Source organism: Chrysemys picta, chromosome 1, assembly GCF_011386835.1.
Source record: "Chrysemys picta bellii isolate R12L10 chromosome 1, ASM1138683v2, whole genome shotgun sequence".
Classification (NCBI taxonomy): Eukaryota; Metazoa; Chordata; order Testudines; family Emydidae; genus Chrysemys; species Chrysemys picta.
The window spans coordinates 209704695-209722049 of NC_088791.1; the positions used below are offsets into that span (position 1 = coordinate 209704695).

General features: G+C 39.4%; 1 protein-coding gene across 5 annotated transcripts in view; it reads right to left on the bottom strand.

Moving 5' to 3' along the window:
- IL1RAPL1 (interleukin 1 receptor accessory protein like 1) overlaps nucleotides 1–17355 on the bottom strand; it is a 1133236-nt gene that overhangs the window by 241359 nt on the left and 874522 nt on the right. For all 5 annotated transcript variants that reach the window (XM_065591092.1, XM_065591086.1, XM_065591106.1 and 2 more), the window contains one exon: nucleotides 11187–11261. In XM_065591092.1, coding sequence (XP_065447164.1) covers nucleotides 11187–11261 — 75 coding nt within the window. The remainder of the gene's footprint in view (nucleotides 1–11186; nucleotides 11262–17355) is intronic.

Sequence of the window (17355 nt, forward strand, 5' to 3'; positions counted from 1 at the left end):
TCTATGACTATGGAAGTCCTGAATTAAGGGTCAAATCCTGGTCTCATTGATTTCTCTCCTCCTCCCTCATCTCCACAGTACTGGAGTGTTTCCTTTGAGCTCAATGGGATTAGGATTTCACCTTAGTGGTTTATGTTGCATTTAGGTTCTTGTATGTGCAGTCTGCATTGATGAGAATTTTAAGCATTGACTCTCAGGTCACATCTATTTTTTCCTGTATGAAACCATGAAAAAAAATGGAACTCTTCATCTAATTTCATCATCACACCTCAGAGAAAAGGGGGGGGGGGGGGAAATAAAGAGGAAAAACAGTGAAGTCTTTAAAAAAAATCTTTTTGCTTTGAACAATCTAAGGCATTACTGAATAGATTCAAGCTACAAAACACTCCTATGATAATAGATATTCAGATTCAAGATCTGGACTTGAGCTACTGTAAAGATAAGGCAATTTGGATTCTGCTTTCCTCAGGCCTAGCCCATAGTTCAGAGGTCCTGAAAGCCACAGCTTTGGTTCAGACTCATCTAACATAACATAGGTAATGGATGATTATTTTAAAACATTATTTTTACATTCACAACTACAATCAGCACTACTGCAATGCTATAATAAAGCTACTCTACATGTCATAGAATGAACAATGGTCAAGATCTCTCCCTGAATCAAGTAGCATTATGTAAAGTCAAGTGAAATTAATGTACCTTTTTGGCTTGGAAGTACCTAAAATACTGAAAAGCAGATAACCAAAACTGGATAATTGGTGAACTGGGCACTCACAGTGTTAAGTATCTGTACTATAAATAAAGTATTATAAAAGCAAAGAAACAAAGCACAAATCCTATGAAACTATAAAACTCGTGTTCATAATATGAAATGTTTTATGTACGCTAGCAAATTTAAATAATTTTAAGTAAACAAAGCTTTTAAAAATATCAATATTAGTTTGCCCAGCTACCAAAATTTATCCTGTAGAAGAAAACTATAAATGGATACCTCAGGAACATTTTAATTACATTTAGCTCCAAACAAACTTTTCACCAAAATAGCAATGTTCAAAAATGTGAATACCAGCCAGGTACTAAATAATTAGCACCGTTCAAAATTCCCATAGCTGCAGATGGATTTTCCAACATGAAACCCTTTTGTATATATAGCAACCCTAATAGTAGAACAAAGCACCTAATAGATACAAAAGCAGGTTCAACTACAGAATCTTGTAGTTTGTAAAATCACTCCAAATTTGAACTTCACAAACAGATGCTAATCTCAACTCTCTAGTGCTGGCAAGTGGTTATTGTTGTACAATTGGAGAGCAGACTGCTCCTAAGGGAAAAAGCAAGAATTACTTGTACTTTCACTGATAGCCAAAAGAAGCTATTTAGGTCAGTTTTACATGTGGTGATTAATGCTGTTCACAGGAGACCTTTTAACTCCAGTGCAGGATATTACAGACTAAATTAATAGTGACTAGTCATTAATCAGAAATATTTGAGACACAAAACTTAACTTTGATTTTTAGATTTCTTGGTTAACACATTCCTTTGAGGATTTACACAGTATTTTTATGCAACTTTATTAATGATGATTATTATTATTATTGTAATTTTACCAGGTAATGCCTCTAGAGGTTTTGACACTATACATTTGTCCTGATGAAGTGCCTGGATATAATTCGGAAACATTCAATGTAGCTTCAAGCGAAAAACAAAGGCAAAATGATTGCAGAACAATCATGTTCCTGATGTTTGGAATTTACAAGATTATGGGCTTTATTAGTACCATTTTAAAGGATGTCAATCATGTACAGTATGTGCCTACTTCTAAGTTGAATTACATATTATATGGCATTCTATATTTTATTAGGGTTTTGCTTTTGATCATTTGCTATATGCTGCAGTCTCCAACCAAAAAAATCTTGCAAAAGGTTTGCTGCATCAGATTGTGTTTTATTATGCTGATAAGAGATTGCAGAGTTTTGGATTATGCAAGTAAGCTTCAGATAAGAATCCAAACTTCTGGATGCTTAACCAAACCAAACTCAAATTTGAAACCTTTTGAGGTTCAATCACTAATAGCAGAAATCACAGGCTTCTCTACCCTTCTCTCCATTCAAAATTGTGTGGAAATTTACCTTTCTTATTGATCTTTATGAAGATTAGGGTGTTGATCTTGATAAGAAATCATTTAGCAGCCTGAAGTAGGAAGTTGCAGTACATTCAGTCTGCACTATTTATGACTCACAAAAGAAGGATGAAATTTACACCGATGGAGAGAGCTTGCTCAGACCCCTATGAACCACATATTAAAGCCTGAAAAGAAGGATTAACTGGTAGAGAGGGCCTTGTGCCAACACTTTGCAGGAGAATATGGTAGGGTTACCATACGTCCGGATTTTTCCAGACATGTCCGGCTTTTTGGACCTCAAATCCCCGTCCGGGGGGAAATCCCCAAAAGCCGAACATGTCCGGGAAAATAGGGACATGAGGGGCCGGGGCTGCTGGGCCGGGGGCCAGACCGGGCCTGGCGGTGCGGGTCAGGGGGTGCTGGGCCGGGGGCCGGTGCTGGGCCGGGGGTGCTGGTCCGGGGCCGGGCCGGCGGTGCTGGGCCGGGGTCCGGGGTGCTGGGCCGGGGTCCGGGGCTGGGCCGGCGGTGCTGGGCCGGGGGCCGGGGGTGCTGGGCCGGGGGCGCTGGGCCAGGGTCCGGGGCCAGGGGTGCTGGGCCGGGGGTGCTCGTCCGGGGGCTGGCCCGGGGCCGGCACCCCAGGGCCCGAGCCGAGCCAGGCTGGAGACGCCGGGGCCGGAGGGAGCCGCTCGGTTGGGGGGGCCAGACTGGGCCGCGCCTCCTACCCCCACCCCCACCCCCCAGCTTACCTGCTGCCTGCTTCAGGCTTCCCGCGAATCAAATGTTCGCGGGAAGGAGGGGAGGGGGCGGAGTTGGGGTGGGGACTTTGGGGAAGGGGTGGAGTTGGGGCGGGGCCGGGGCCCCGTGGAGTGTCCTCTTTTTGGACACTCAAAATATGGTAACCCTAGAATATGGGTCTATGGGTATGTATCACCCATGATGAATAAAAAAAAATAGTTTATTCCTCCCAGCAGGTTAAGATTCCCAGATAAAACACTTTAATAAAGTGAGGTTAATGTTGGAAAGACCAGATCAGTATGAATACATTTATAGAAACTCAAACATTAGAAAGTATAAGGAGTACTTGTGGCACCTTAAAGACTAACAAATTTATTTGAGCATAAGCTTCCGTGGGCTAAAACCCACTTCATCGGATGCATGCAGTGGAAAATACAGTAGGAAGATATATATATATATACACAGACAACATGAACAAATGGGTGTTGCCATACTAACTATAACAAGAGTAATCAATTAAGGTGGGCTATTATCAGCAGGAGAAAAAAAATGTTTGGAGTGATAACGAGGATGGCCCATTTCCAACAGTTGACAAGAAGGTGTGAGTAACAGCAAGGGGAAAAATAGCATGGGGAAATAGTTTTTACTTTGTGTAATGACCCATCCACTCCCAGTATTTATTCAAGCCTAATTTAATGGTGTCCAGTTTGCAAATTAATTCCAATTCTGCAGTCTCTCGTGGTATAGTGAAGCATACCTTTTTAGGGTATAACTAGAATTAGGTGGTGGAGGGACTGGGGAAGGATAGTTTAGCTAACATGTTCACTAACTAACTCTGACCTACCTGTTAGTATATAGGCTTGTTTGTTAGTATGAGATAGAATTTTGGGTTTGATCTTTTGATAGTCTTACTTCTTAGGCTAATATGTGTGAACAAAGACAATGTGTGTGTTGCTTCTGCCTAGTCAGATGGGTTTGTTAGTACAATGGGAACAGATAAAGGATAGAGCAGTTAAATTGTTACAGGGCATGGTGGGAGTGTCTGAGTGTGACAAAGTGGGAATGTTCTTAATGTTTTCTTTCATTACTGGGTGGGTGCGTGTGATGTAGTAGGGAGTGGGGAGTATTGACTTGGGAAGGTTGCAGGGGAGTTTTACTGGGAATGTCTGCATTGGGGATAGGCGACTTTCCTTGAGGGAAGATACCTGAGCATGTAACATGAGAACCCAGGAGGGGAGTTGGAGATCAGGTGACCTCCTGGCCCAGGAAAGAGACAAAGGGAGAGGAGGGGCTAGAGAGTTCAGTTTTGGAGCTGGCTGGGAGAATGGAAGGGAGGTCAGACAGACCTCCTGGCCTCCCCTGACCCTCCATAAGACCTGACTAAGGGGTCCTGTTTATGCCTACAAGCTCTGGTTTGGACTGTGTTCCTGTCGTCTAATAAATCTTCTGTTCTACTGTCTGACTGAGAGTCACGGTGAATCGCAGGAAGCCGGTGGTGCAGGGCCTTGTCTCCCCCAAACTCCGTGACACTGAGCACACGTTAAGTTTGTCTCAATCTCTATCTCAAGGCAAGGTCAAGCAACCAGTCAGGCAAGGCAAGGGGGGATTGGGGCAGGGAAGGTATAAAACACTAAAAGACCAAAGGAATGCCTGTCCCTGACTTTAGCACAACCTTACTCCTCACCCCTCCCATGGGATATGAAAGGGGTGGGACTGTGGGCGTGCATTGCAGGTATATTTGGGCCTGCTAAGGAGGAGGAGGTGGGAAATGGAAATGGGGAGGGGGGTATGGGGAATTGGGACACAGGCAAGGCTCTGTGGCCTCAGAGCTGGGAAGGAGGACATGGGGTAATGCTCTGCAGCATCAGATCTGGGAACGAAACATGGGGAAACAGACTCTGCTGGTATGTAGAGCTATGGATATGCTTGTTTGGAATTAACCCCAATAAACATTGCATTGCCTGCACTTGGGACTTCTGGTCTTCTGCTTTCTGTCTGCATGACAAAAACCAGGGAGGGGGTGAAGGGAAAGCCCTTTAACACTACCTATGATCTTTGTCTTAATGTAGATGCAGGTTACCATCTATTATCTCTATTTATCTGGTTGAGATTTACCTTAGTTTATGCTGCAACTTGACCAATTATCTCAAGCGTAAAGATGTTTGGGTCTACAAATAGCCTGTGAAATACTCTTAACTCCTAATTCTGTACTCCTGTACAGACCCTTAGTGATTCCAATCTCCCATATTCATTTTTGTGCCTTTTCAACTATTTTGTTAAAGGTGTTTATGCTGTGTCAAGGATATTTCATGAGAACTTTAAGATCAAACCCTATGGCTCACACTTTGAATGGCCACTGCATTTCTATGAAGGTGGAGTATCAAAAATGGTAATACAGAATTTGAAAATTAGAAGTTTTGTCTTTCCCGTGGCTGTATTTGACAATAAAAAAGTTGGAGTTAGCACAACCACTGTGCAATAAAGAGTAAATTATTGTAGTTTTTGTAATTACTTATTAAATTAAATACTATTTTAAGGTGGGGAAAAGGTATTTCTGAGATTCTGATTTTCTCAGGGTATAAGATAGTATGGGTACCTTCAACATTCATTTCCATATTTCCAAACTGTCTCCCACTTTGTGTTTTTACTATAGTAATTTGTTCTAAAACTAACTCTGATGAACAGTACATAAATGTGCTAAACCTGCTATTATTCTAAATAATAAAAATATACATATTTTAATAATATATATATTAATAATAATAATCAGAAATAAAAGGCTGATTGCTGGTGCTGTTCACAGGTACCCAGTGCAAGTAATCATTCAACAAAGTGAACTGTTTCCTGATGAAACAAAATTGGAAGTGGGTTAGGAGAAGGCATCTTCTAAAAGAGGTGGGGAATGGGACTGTGGCTTCTAAAATTTGTACAGTGTGGAGATAATACTCTCTTTCCCTACCAGGTGGAACAGATAGGAAGGATGGCCTTTTCCAGATGAGTTATTGCCAGATAGTTTCCAGATGTGTTATTAATAAAGTTGTGAGCTAGTTAAATCATATTCCTGATGTCTTGCCTTTCTTTCCGGGGTGTCCAGGCCAAAGGTAGCTGGTAATACATGCTCAATGTACCTGAGAGGAGTTAGGGTTGCCTGGTGTCTGGTTTTCGACCGTAACACTTGGTTGAAAAGGGATCCTGGCCACTCCAGTCAGCACTGCTGACCAGACCGTTAAAAGTCCGGTTGGCAGCGCAGCGGGGCTAAGGCAGGCTACCTGCCTGCCGTGACTCTGCACAGCTCCAGGAAGCAGTGACATGTTCCCCCTCCAGCTCCTACTCATAGCATCATCCAGGGGGCTCCGCATGCTGGCCCCACCCAAAGCGCTGACTCTGCAACTCCCATTGGTCGGGAACCACAGCCAATGGGAGCTGAAGGGCAGCACCTGCAGATGGGGTAGCACCCCAGCCTCCTGCCTCAGCCTGATCCCCCTCCCGCACTCTGAATCCATCAGCCCCAACCCAGAGCCTCCTCCTGTATTTCCAAATCCCTCATCCCCATCCCCACACCAGAGCCCCTCCTGAGCCCTGAACCCATCATTTCTGGCCCCACCCCAGAATGTGCTGTCCCAGCCCAGAGCCCATCCCTGCTCCCACACTCCAACTCTGAGTCCCCTCCCATACTCTGAACCCCTCGGCTCCACCCCCAATCCCAGATCCCGCTCCTGCACCTCAAAGCCCTGGCCCTACCCCAACCCCAGAGCCCTCACACCCAGGCAGAGCCTCTCACATCCCAACCCACTGACTCAGCCTGGAGCCCCCTCCTGCACCCTGAACTCCTCATTTCTGGCCCCACCTCAGAGCCCAAACCCCCAGCTGGAGCCCTCACCCTCTCCCATACCCCAATCCCTGAGCCAGCCTGGTGAAAATGAGCAAGTGAGTGAGGGTGAGGAGAGTGAGTGACAGAGGAAGGGGGGACGGAGTGAGTGGGGGCAAGGCCTCAGAGAAGGGGCGGGGCCTCAGGGGAGGGGCGGAGCAGGGGCGGGGCAAGGGTGTTTGGTTTTGTGAGAGTAGAAAGTTGGCAACCCTAAGGGGAGTTCCTGCTAACAGCAGAGAGTGCTGCTAGCATTGAACCACTATGAAAATAAGCACCTTTAAAAATTGCTTCAGTTTTAATAATGCTAGGTGTTATATAATAAAAGGTAACTTTTAAATATATATTAAAATGATGATGACTTTTTTCCCCTTTAACAGCATTATGTCATGTCATTCAGGTGCATTGCATGAACATTGTTTTCATTCATTTTAATTGAGTACTAGAATTAAATTAACAGAATGCTAGTTAATTCTTTTTATTTATGTATTTATTTATAGAATTTCTGATTAGACTAGTTAAGAAGTACTTTTCTCATTAACAAGATCAATTTCTGTGGAAAATTTAATAAAATACATTGTGATATAGATGGACCATTAATCTCCTTCCACTGAAGCTTGACCTTTGGGAATTCTTTATCTCTCTCTTTTAGAAACAATATGTTAGAAACAGTGTTAGAATCTTTTCTGTGTTTTAAAAGAAAAGAAAAAGAGCCCCAATTCATCATACAGTAATTAATTCAGTTTTATAGAAAAAAAATACTTTGCAGACCAACAGGGAGAACAAACTGTTGGGCTATAGAAGTAATTTTTACTGATGGACTAATCAAAAGATTAGTTCAGATAAGGAAGAAAAATGTGGCTTCTTACTCAAACAGTTATCTGAAACATTTTGGTCGTTCAGAGAGTGCTGGAAATCATGCAAGAACAGGTTCTTTCATCAATATTTTTTTGACTATTTCCTGCTTTCAATTTGTCTATAAATACTACAAGTATAGCATTTTTTTCTGCAGAATTTTGGCAATTGAACTTACAGTTCTGGGTAAGACCACCAAATGGATAATGTGGGAGAGAAAGAAATAACAACAAAACAAGGAAAAAAATAACGTTTTCTGTCCTTTTTCTATTTCAGTTAATTTTTTATTCAAAATTGTGGCCGATGTTTCAATCTATTTTTATGAGCTGCTTTGCCAATCCTCAACAAATTGTCTACTGTGAACACATTTGTTCTGTAATGTTCCAGAGGAGAGCACTATATTCAGAATAAAACCAGGCATTACAGGGACACCTGTTTATTTAAAGAATAAGAGAGAAAAAGACAAGACAATTATTTTAAAATGCCAACTAATATTGCAAGCTATTATTGACAGAGGAACAGGTTAAACTTGGGATCTGAGTCTTATAGTAGACTTTCAATTTAGCATGCCTGAATTATTTGGGATAGAAATCAGTATATGACAAATTTAAGGTCATCTGGAATGTTAAAAATATCCACTGTAATCTGAAATCCTAGGTTTTTGTTTATATAACAGATAATTTCAGTGAATTCAGGAAGTTCTGAGCTGACGGGAGTGTTTGGGAAATCAGTTCTGATTTCTTAGAGGTGTGTGGGATTTTATTTGGGGGTGAGGTTGTTGTCTAAGAATTTTAATTAAATAATGCAGTCTCAAAAGCTTAGTATGATTTTAATAGATGAATTAATGTGCACTTTCCTGTTATTCTAAAACACAATAATAATGATACAAAATAATCTATTTAAAAAGCACCTCTCCCACTCAGAAGTGCTCAGGGTGCCAAACAATAATCATAAAACCTATTTCCCATTAACTAACAAAAAGAACATGCCAAATTCCATAAAATTACAAATAATGTGGGTAAACAAAAAACAAAACTATAGAACAGCAACCATGATAGTAATTTAAAAAGTGAAGAGAGAAGAAATGAAACAGATTTCAGGAGGAATGGAGTTCCACACCATAGGGGCTACCACAACCAAAGTGCCATTTCAGGGGCAATGGCAGAATCCCTTAAGCTCGAGGTGGTATGTGAGTACAAAAACCCAACAGGTGAGGGCTCAAAGAGGAGGTCTTGAATACAGCCAGGGCCAGTCCTATTCAGAACTTTTAAAAACCAAATTAAAGGCTAATTTAAACTGAATTCACCATTTATATGCAACCAATGTAAAGAACGCAAAATCGAGCTGAATATAATCACGGTAGTTCAAATCCATGAGGAATTGTGCACCTGCATTCTCAACAAGGTGCAAGTAGAAGATCAGTTATGCTGATAGATCCAGCATAGCAGGAATTACAAATGTCTGACTCATATAAATTGGAAGAAGGAATATTTTCACATGGCCAGCCTAAAAAATAATGTTTTTGCTCCCCAACCTTTACAGTTGCCTCTAAAAACATCTCACCCATTTTTTCTTTAAGTGAAAGAAAACCAACCACTATCTAGGCTTCTCCTAAGACAGCCTGTAGCTCTACAATATTAATTTCAACTGGGTTTCTCAGCATGGGAAGAGACTCTGACATTCAGACTTGAATGTCAGCTGTTTCAATCTCTCTGTGATACCGGAGTCAAATGGATAAGTGGCAGAATTTTTAAGGCCGGAATCCTGCCAATGCGTAATGTATTTACTTAATTTTAAACATGTGAATCGTCTCCCTGAAGTCAATGAGACTAGTCATGTGATTTAAGTCAAACAATGCTAAACTTTAGCAGGATAAGGATCTTCAGTTTAAAGATAGTTATTCAACACAGTTTCAGTCTCACCATTGCACCCTTACGGCATTCACATGCTTTTTGTATAGATACTTAAGTAATTAATTAATATAGTTCCTGTAGGCTGGTTAGACAAACCAAGCCATTATCACTGCAGATTAATTTATGGTCAGTCCTTCCAATTTGTATGTGAAATTGACATTTTCAAGTTAATCCTTTCACTTTCATCCGCAACTATTTAGTCTTTTGAAAAATGCTTTTCCTATAACCAGGCACTTAACAAATTATTCATTCTATTTCTTAGAACTTTGAGAAATCAAAGATATGATTAATCCTAAAAATCAGAGACAAAAAGCCAATAGCTAGCCATTAATAATTACACTCTTTTTGAATTAATCTCATCAATATCGTACATTTAGCAAAGAGAGTGACAAAAAGCAAAAAAAAAAAAAAAATCATTTTTCCCCCTGATGATATTTCTGAAAGCAGCATTAGTCAGGAAAGCAGTTTTGCAGAGTTATTTTGGACTATACTCCCCTGGCTTTTCATGGGACTGAGAGAAGAACTATCCACAATATCATATACTCATGGGTAGTTATGTGACATTATGCATGAAAGCAATGCCTCCAGAAATCAATACTTCAAGGAATTGCATTACAACTGCAGGGGTGCGTGTGCATATATTTCAACATCTTAAAGTCCCTTAACCAACTATTCCCAATCTCAGCATTTTTACATTGATTAAAATGAAGGGGCACTAAATACTGCTAGTGTCAGGCATAGCATGGACAAGCACAGTACACAACTCTTTGCCAATGAACTTCAGTCCTAATTTGCAAGACATCTACTTCTCCTATTTTAGATATCTCTCCTCAACAGTATCTCCTTAACATTATTCAGTGCTGCTTTTTTTTTTGTCAACAAATGTCTGCTACTTATCCAAGCTAAACCACCAAACTCAATTCTATTTGTTTCCATAGATGAAATGCTAGAACATCCGTCAACCCATTCGACAATTTGTTTGCCTTTAGACATCGCACAGAAACTGCATGTTACATCCCAACACCCACACTGGTCAGACTGAGAAAAGGAGAAAGATGCTCACTCCACTGATGAATTCCTCTACATTGTCCCGGGTAAGATCGTTTTTTCCAAACCCTCTTAAATAGTGGTATATTACAATAACCGGACACTTTTATATTAACTTCTCACTTTTATATTAACTTCTCACTCTCTGTTGGCTGATTTGTGGGCATCACAAGTATTTATAATTACAAAATGTCATTGTGGATTTATAGTTAAACCCCAAAGCAAAAGAAGTCTTGCAGAGGAATTTGGATTAAAGTGCAATAAACTCTGCATTTATAATCTTACACTGAATCTTAATTACTCACTGAATCATAAATATGTATATTAGATAAAGTACATATATATGATTTAATATGATGTGACTCAGAGATCAATATTAGGATGACACACCAAACTCAACTAACATTGTCCATACATTGAGAATCTTGTAATACACATTTTGTAAGTGTTCATTAACCAATGTAAAATAATAATAATATTCTTATGGCAATTGTGCAACACATTTTTTATTGAAACCAGGCATAGTGGTGGCAAAACACTAATGTTCTTTCATGTCTTTCAGGGTAAACTGTAATATCATTATCAACCATTAACACAAAGGATGACATCAGCACAATTTACTGAACAGCATGACATGATTGCTACTTACCTAGCTGGGTCTCCTGAATCATCAGCTTACTTTCCAAAGGGTGCAAAAGCTTTGGTGGTTTATCTGTTAGTGGTGCTGGGGGGAAAAAAGCATACATATATCATTATTCTGAATATTACATATTATACAATAGTGTTTGATTTTTAACTATGCCAGCTAAGATATCCCTTAATTTGTGTGCATTTTTAATTAAATAATGTACATCCAGATGTTATGATGGGTACGTTGTTTTCTAACTGTAAAATAAATACATCATTGACAAATAGCATTTTTCATACTCAAGGTACTATTTAGAACTTGTCATAATTTTTTCTGACCAAAAATATTTATCTTTGTCAAACTTTTCACAAACATTTATCGACATCATAGAAATTTTCTGTTTTTCAGAAAAAATCCATGACAATTTTATAGATGTTTAATAATTATTTTAATGAAAATTGTGTATGAGAACGTATTTGTTTACTGAAACCACAATTTTCAGTAAGCAAAGATGTTCAATAATGATTTCCAACACAATTTTGACAAAAATTTCAATTAGAACATTAATAAAAAGATCAATGACACTTTTAAGCAAAGTCAGAAAATGGGTCAGTTCTTGAAATCTGTGAAATGGAAATAGTTTACAAGTGTCAAGATTTCCCACAAAAGTGTTCTTTCATTTTTAGTCTCCCCTAGTACTACCTTAGAGCAGTTAGACTTACATTTAGGCATTTTCAAGATAGGCAGTAAGGTCTGATTCTGTAAGTTTCTATAAATCTCTTCCAAGGTGCTATATGAGCAAAGTCAGTGAGAGCTGATGGTTTTTGGCACCTGGTACAAAGGTGCTTATCAACTTGCAGGATCAATCCCTAACATACTATCTTCATGTACATTATTTTCTTCTGAAAAAGCAAAGCTCAAATGTCAAATCATGCAACTAAACTGGTGGTCATGTTATTCAAATTCTTCATCTACAGCTTAAATGACAGAATCCACATTAATTATTATTATTGTAAATACATCTTGCCTTTACTGATCTCTGACCAACAGAAACATGAGTTAAAAATAGAAAAATAGCAAGTGATTTTTTTCCCAATATCAGCAATATATGTCTATAGAAAAGCCTTACTTTCACTTTTGAAGTCATCCAGAAATTCTGTTCCTTTACTTTTTAACCGTAATTTGTATTAGCGTCTTTAATAGATATTATGGGCTGTCATTGATTTGAAGTACATTTGACACGACTCTATAATCTTCGTTCTATCCAATTTGTCAAAAACACCACTCCTGCCCCCACATCAAGTTGGCACTACGCACATGGATGCGTGTGTTTATCCTACTAAATCTGCTCACCTTGTCAGCTGAACTATGGCAGCAGTTTTTTAGATAATCATTTAGCCACTTTGCCTTCATTATGCTTTTTTGAGCTCTCTGATTGAAATATCCATGTCCCCTGAAATCCACCATACCAATTTCAACTCTGCAGCAAGTACAGAATGGATCAGTTAAGGGAGGCTGAACTCAAATGTTTCTCTCCCTCTCCCCTCCCTCCCATTTCTCTGTCAGGAGCACAAGCCAGGCCAGTTGGATAGCTGGACTACTAACTCAGGCATCACTGTTTAGGCATTGGATCAAAGTCTTTATCTTTAAAAAATCAAAAGAACTGAAGCTGATTCACAAGCTCACTATTGTTCCTTCCAACAACAGTACTACTTTTCACAAGTGGATTTTACACTCACAGGGTTAGACCTCTGAGGCAGCCCACAGTTGTGAAAAGGTTTTAGGCACTGGAATTCAAGTTACTTTTGTATTTGTTGAATCTGAATATATTTCTTGACTCTCTCTCTCTCTCTTGTGGAAGGGGGGGGGTAAAGTGGGTGGTAGGAGAAGGGAATTAAGTTTCTGGGATATGAGTTTTCTTAACTAGTAATATTGATTTAAACTGCAAAGATAGTCATTCACATTTAACATCTCTTTAAAGACTCATAAGTCTGTCACCTTTCAGAGAGTGTCCACTCTGTCATTTAAATGTAGATTTGCCATTTGGTCACTCTCAACTCAATGCCCATTTATCAAATAATGTTTCTTGAGCCACTGTTGTTCTCAATCTCTTTTAATACTCTTCAAAGCAAACAAAGTTCTCTCATACCAACCTAATTTCCTAGTTTAGCAATAACTATTCTGCTCAGGGGTGTGAAAAATGTACACCCTGATTGTCACAGTTAAATTGACCTAACCCCTGATGTAGACAGAGCTAGATTTATGGGAGAATTCTCCTTTTGACCTAGCTACTGCCTCTCAGGGAGTACCTACATTGACCGAAAAAGCCCTCCCGTTGTCATAGGTAACCTCTTCACTGAAGCGGCACCACTGCAGAGCTTTAAGTGTAGACAAACCCATAGTAACTGGTAGAGTTAATCTGAGTTCAAAAGGCATGTGAGTTAGAGAACAACAGATCCCATTTCTTTTTTCTTTTTTTTTAAATGACGTGCTACATTACTTCCCCCTGAGGCCTTGGACCTAAGGTGGCAGCTGTCTGTAAATATCCATAGCTATAGATGATCATTTTTAGCTAACCAGGAATTAGGGGTGTTAATCTCATAAAACCCTGTCATTGTGTCCAGTGTCATTTATCTAAACCATTAGGCTTGCTTACAGCAGCTCTAGGGTTATGAGAGAAGATGCTGTTTTAATATATATGTTTTAATATTTATTTAACTTCTATTTAATAATTGTGGCCATTGCTGTTACAAATAAACCATCGATGATAACTCTGCTGTATGGCCATTTTAAGGTGATAAATTCAGCAGCCAAAGTTTGTGGCCAGTCAAGTTTGAAACTCATCATATAATGGGGTAACCACAATGCAATGCACTCTACTGCCTCAATTTTGGGTCAAGTTCCAATCTCTTCATGTTACTCCACATGGAAATTCCCTATGGCCTAGGGAACCCTATACTACTCAAAACTGAAGCCTCCAGCATCAGAACTTGCTGGAGATATGAGGGGGTTACGCCTGGAGCACTCTGCCTTTCAGCTATTCTTGGCTGCAGAGCAGCCAATAGGTGGCTGTAGGAAACCACTACAAATTAGAACAGGAAAGGCGAGAAAGTGAAATTTGAGCAACTTTGTATACTTTATTTTAAAATGTGATCAGCCAGATTTTTCAAGATAGATTGTGCTCTGCCAGTCCTTAATTTCAGTATGCATTAAGTATGCATAATTCTCTGGAAATCATGTTCCAAAAGGTAAACATGCTTTTCTGGCAATATTTTCCCATGGATTAAGATAGTGATTAGAAGACTGAGGTAGTCTCTAACAATTTTTGGTGAGTTTAAAAGCTCTGTAATGGAGCTATGTGCATCTTAGAAGTTACATTCTCTCTTGCTCCAGCCCAGCAATACTACCGTTTACCTAGGGGAAAAGCCCTTGGAATGGATTCTTAACTGGATGGACAGACTATCCATGAGGCCAAAACATTTGAACAATTTCTATTGTACATCATCTTCTGGCAGGTAAACTGATACAGAGATGTCAGATAATTAACCTGATGTCACAAAACAATACAATTTGCATAAATCCTGATGCCCAGTCCTCTAACCAAACAACATTTTCTCCCATGCAAACTTCACAAACCAAGTGAAACCTATATTTTTAACTGGTTTCTTAAGCAGATTAAGCATCTTATTTTCTAATTTATAAAGTTTGCTTCCAAACAATATCCATCAACTGCTATAAGTTTTTGCAGCATATCACTAAATCTTAATAAAATATAAAACACAAAGCATTTTTTCTGTATCAGTTTTACAAATAAGACCATTTCTTTCTTTTCTCCTTTATATTTAATAGATATCCCAAGAGTTATGATAAAGTCAAGAGAGATGACACCACTAATTAATGACCTTTAGCAGTAGCTGTAATGTAAAGAAATGCTTTGAATTACAATTAAATTAGAACATACATCAGGAAATTTACTTGGACAGCCCTTTTCTACATGTCTTGAATTGGTATTACAAAGTTTGTTATTTTATGGTAAAAAATCAGTGGTCAAACAGGACTTCACAGCTGTCAATTGTTATCAACGTGCTGCACACCATGGTCCCTTGAAACATCTTGGGGACCAAATTCAGATTCCTCCTTCCCCAAAAGCACAGACTACCCCTATCAACTGAACTAACAGAGAATCTCCATTATCCTTACAGGAATGATTGCACACAGCTAAGCAGTAAGGGCTGTGGTAGTCATTCACACATAGCTTGCAATCGTGTGTTTGAATTAAAGATTTCTCCTAGCTCAGCTTCTCACTTTGCCACATCAGGCAGGCTCATTTGTCTTTTGTTCATGCTTTCACAGTCCATTTTGGGGGTAATGACTCTGGTGTCACAGATACAATATTAGGACATCACTGCAGGACTGAATAGGAGGAAGGAAGGAAGCCATAAGCTTAAGGGGAAGTATTCCCACACTTTGAATTCTAAGGTAATGCATCTCCCCTCTTCTTGAAACCCTCACTTCCCTCTCTGTGTCCTCCCCTCTCTTGAAACAAACCCATGCTACCTCTCTCCATGCCCCTAAAGCACACATGATATGGCCCTACCCAAGCAGGCAGAGAGTCTCATGTTCCCCAACCACATTTCCTACTTTATAGCTAGCCTTTTCAACATGGAGTTCTTGCTCAACAGGCAGTAAAGCCCTGCTCTCTGCTGTTTCCTGGCATGAGACAGGAAAAACAATCTAGGAGCATGGAAGGAGTGGGACAAGGCACACCTAGCATGATAGGAGAAGAGGGTTTTGTTCAGTAGAGGGGAAGCACTGGATGCAGTCTCCAGATCCAGCTGCTTCTCCTTATTATAGTGTCTGCTACAGAGAGAAGGCCAAGTCTGATGCTCTAGGAAGTGACCAGTCCTGGGGGTATAAAATACCTCAGGACTTGCTGCTATCCTAAAGGTTATATACAAATACCTTTCATAAGTAGCCAGCATGGTAAAGAAAAGTAAGAGAAAGAAATGAAACTTGAACAGGTTAATATCTGAAAGTCATTTCTTTCAAAAATGTGCACAGTATGAAAGTACCTGTTAAAGTAAAATATTATGACCAATGCACAGGTCTCACCACTGATAAGCCATCACTTATCAAAAGTTACTACACACAGCAATAGCCGAGATATTGCAGTTTATTCCTACGGTAAGTACAAGAAGGAGGGGTGGGGGAGAACAGCAGCATCTCAGATATTACTGTGTAGTAACTTGCAAAATGTTCATTTACAAAAAAACGTTGACTGCTGTAAAAAAGGTAATGTAGTAATACATTTTCTCTCAATGATAGGAAACTGCAGGAATGTTAATGACATGGGGACCAATCCTACAAATACTCGGGTATGTGCTTAAAACTACTCATGTGAGTAATAGTATTTAAGTCAGTGGGACTACTCATGTGAGTACAATGAAGCATGTGTGTGTTTGCAGGATAGAAACTAAGTTTAAATCATGCAATGCAATGCAAATTCTCCTTTCGGTTATAAATGCACAACCCCCCTAAATCAAAGGGAAACACCGATAGAACAGACTTTGGCTTACTGTGTCTGTTTTCTTATATCCTTCAGAAAAAGAAAATATTTAATCATTGCTTGAGACCAAATCTTAATTTGGATTCCATTTCTCAGTTACAACTGGATTGGTTTTCATGTAGATTCATAGATTCTAAGGTTGGAAGGGACCACTGTGATCATTTAGGCAGACATCTTGAATAGCATAGGCCACTGAACTTCCCCAAAATAATTCTGAGAGCATATCTTTTAGGAAAACATCCAATCCACCATAAGTTGGTAAATTGTTCGAATAGTTAATTACTCTCACCATTAAAAATTTGCACCGTACTTCCAAGTCTGAATTTGTCTAGCTTCAACTTCCATCTATTGGATCATGCTATACCTTTCTCTGCTAGACTGAAGTGCCTATTATTAAATATTTGTTTTCCCTGTAGGTAATTAGAGACTGTAATGGAGTCACCCGTTAACTTTCTCTTTGTTAAACTAAATAGATTGAGCTTCTTGATTCTATCATTATAAGACATGTTTTCTAATCCTTTAATCATCCCCGTGAACCCTCTCTTAATTTTCAACATCCTTCTTGAAATGTGGGCCCTAGAACTGGACACAGTGTTCCAGCAGCGGTCGTACATGTAAAATAGA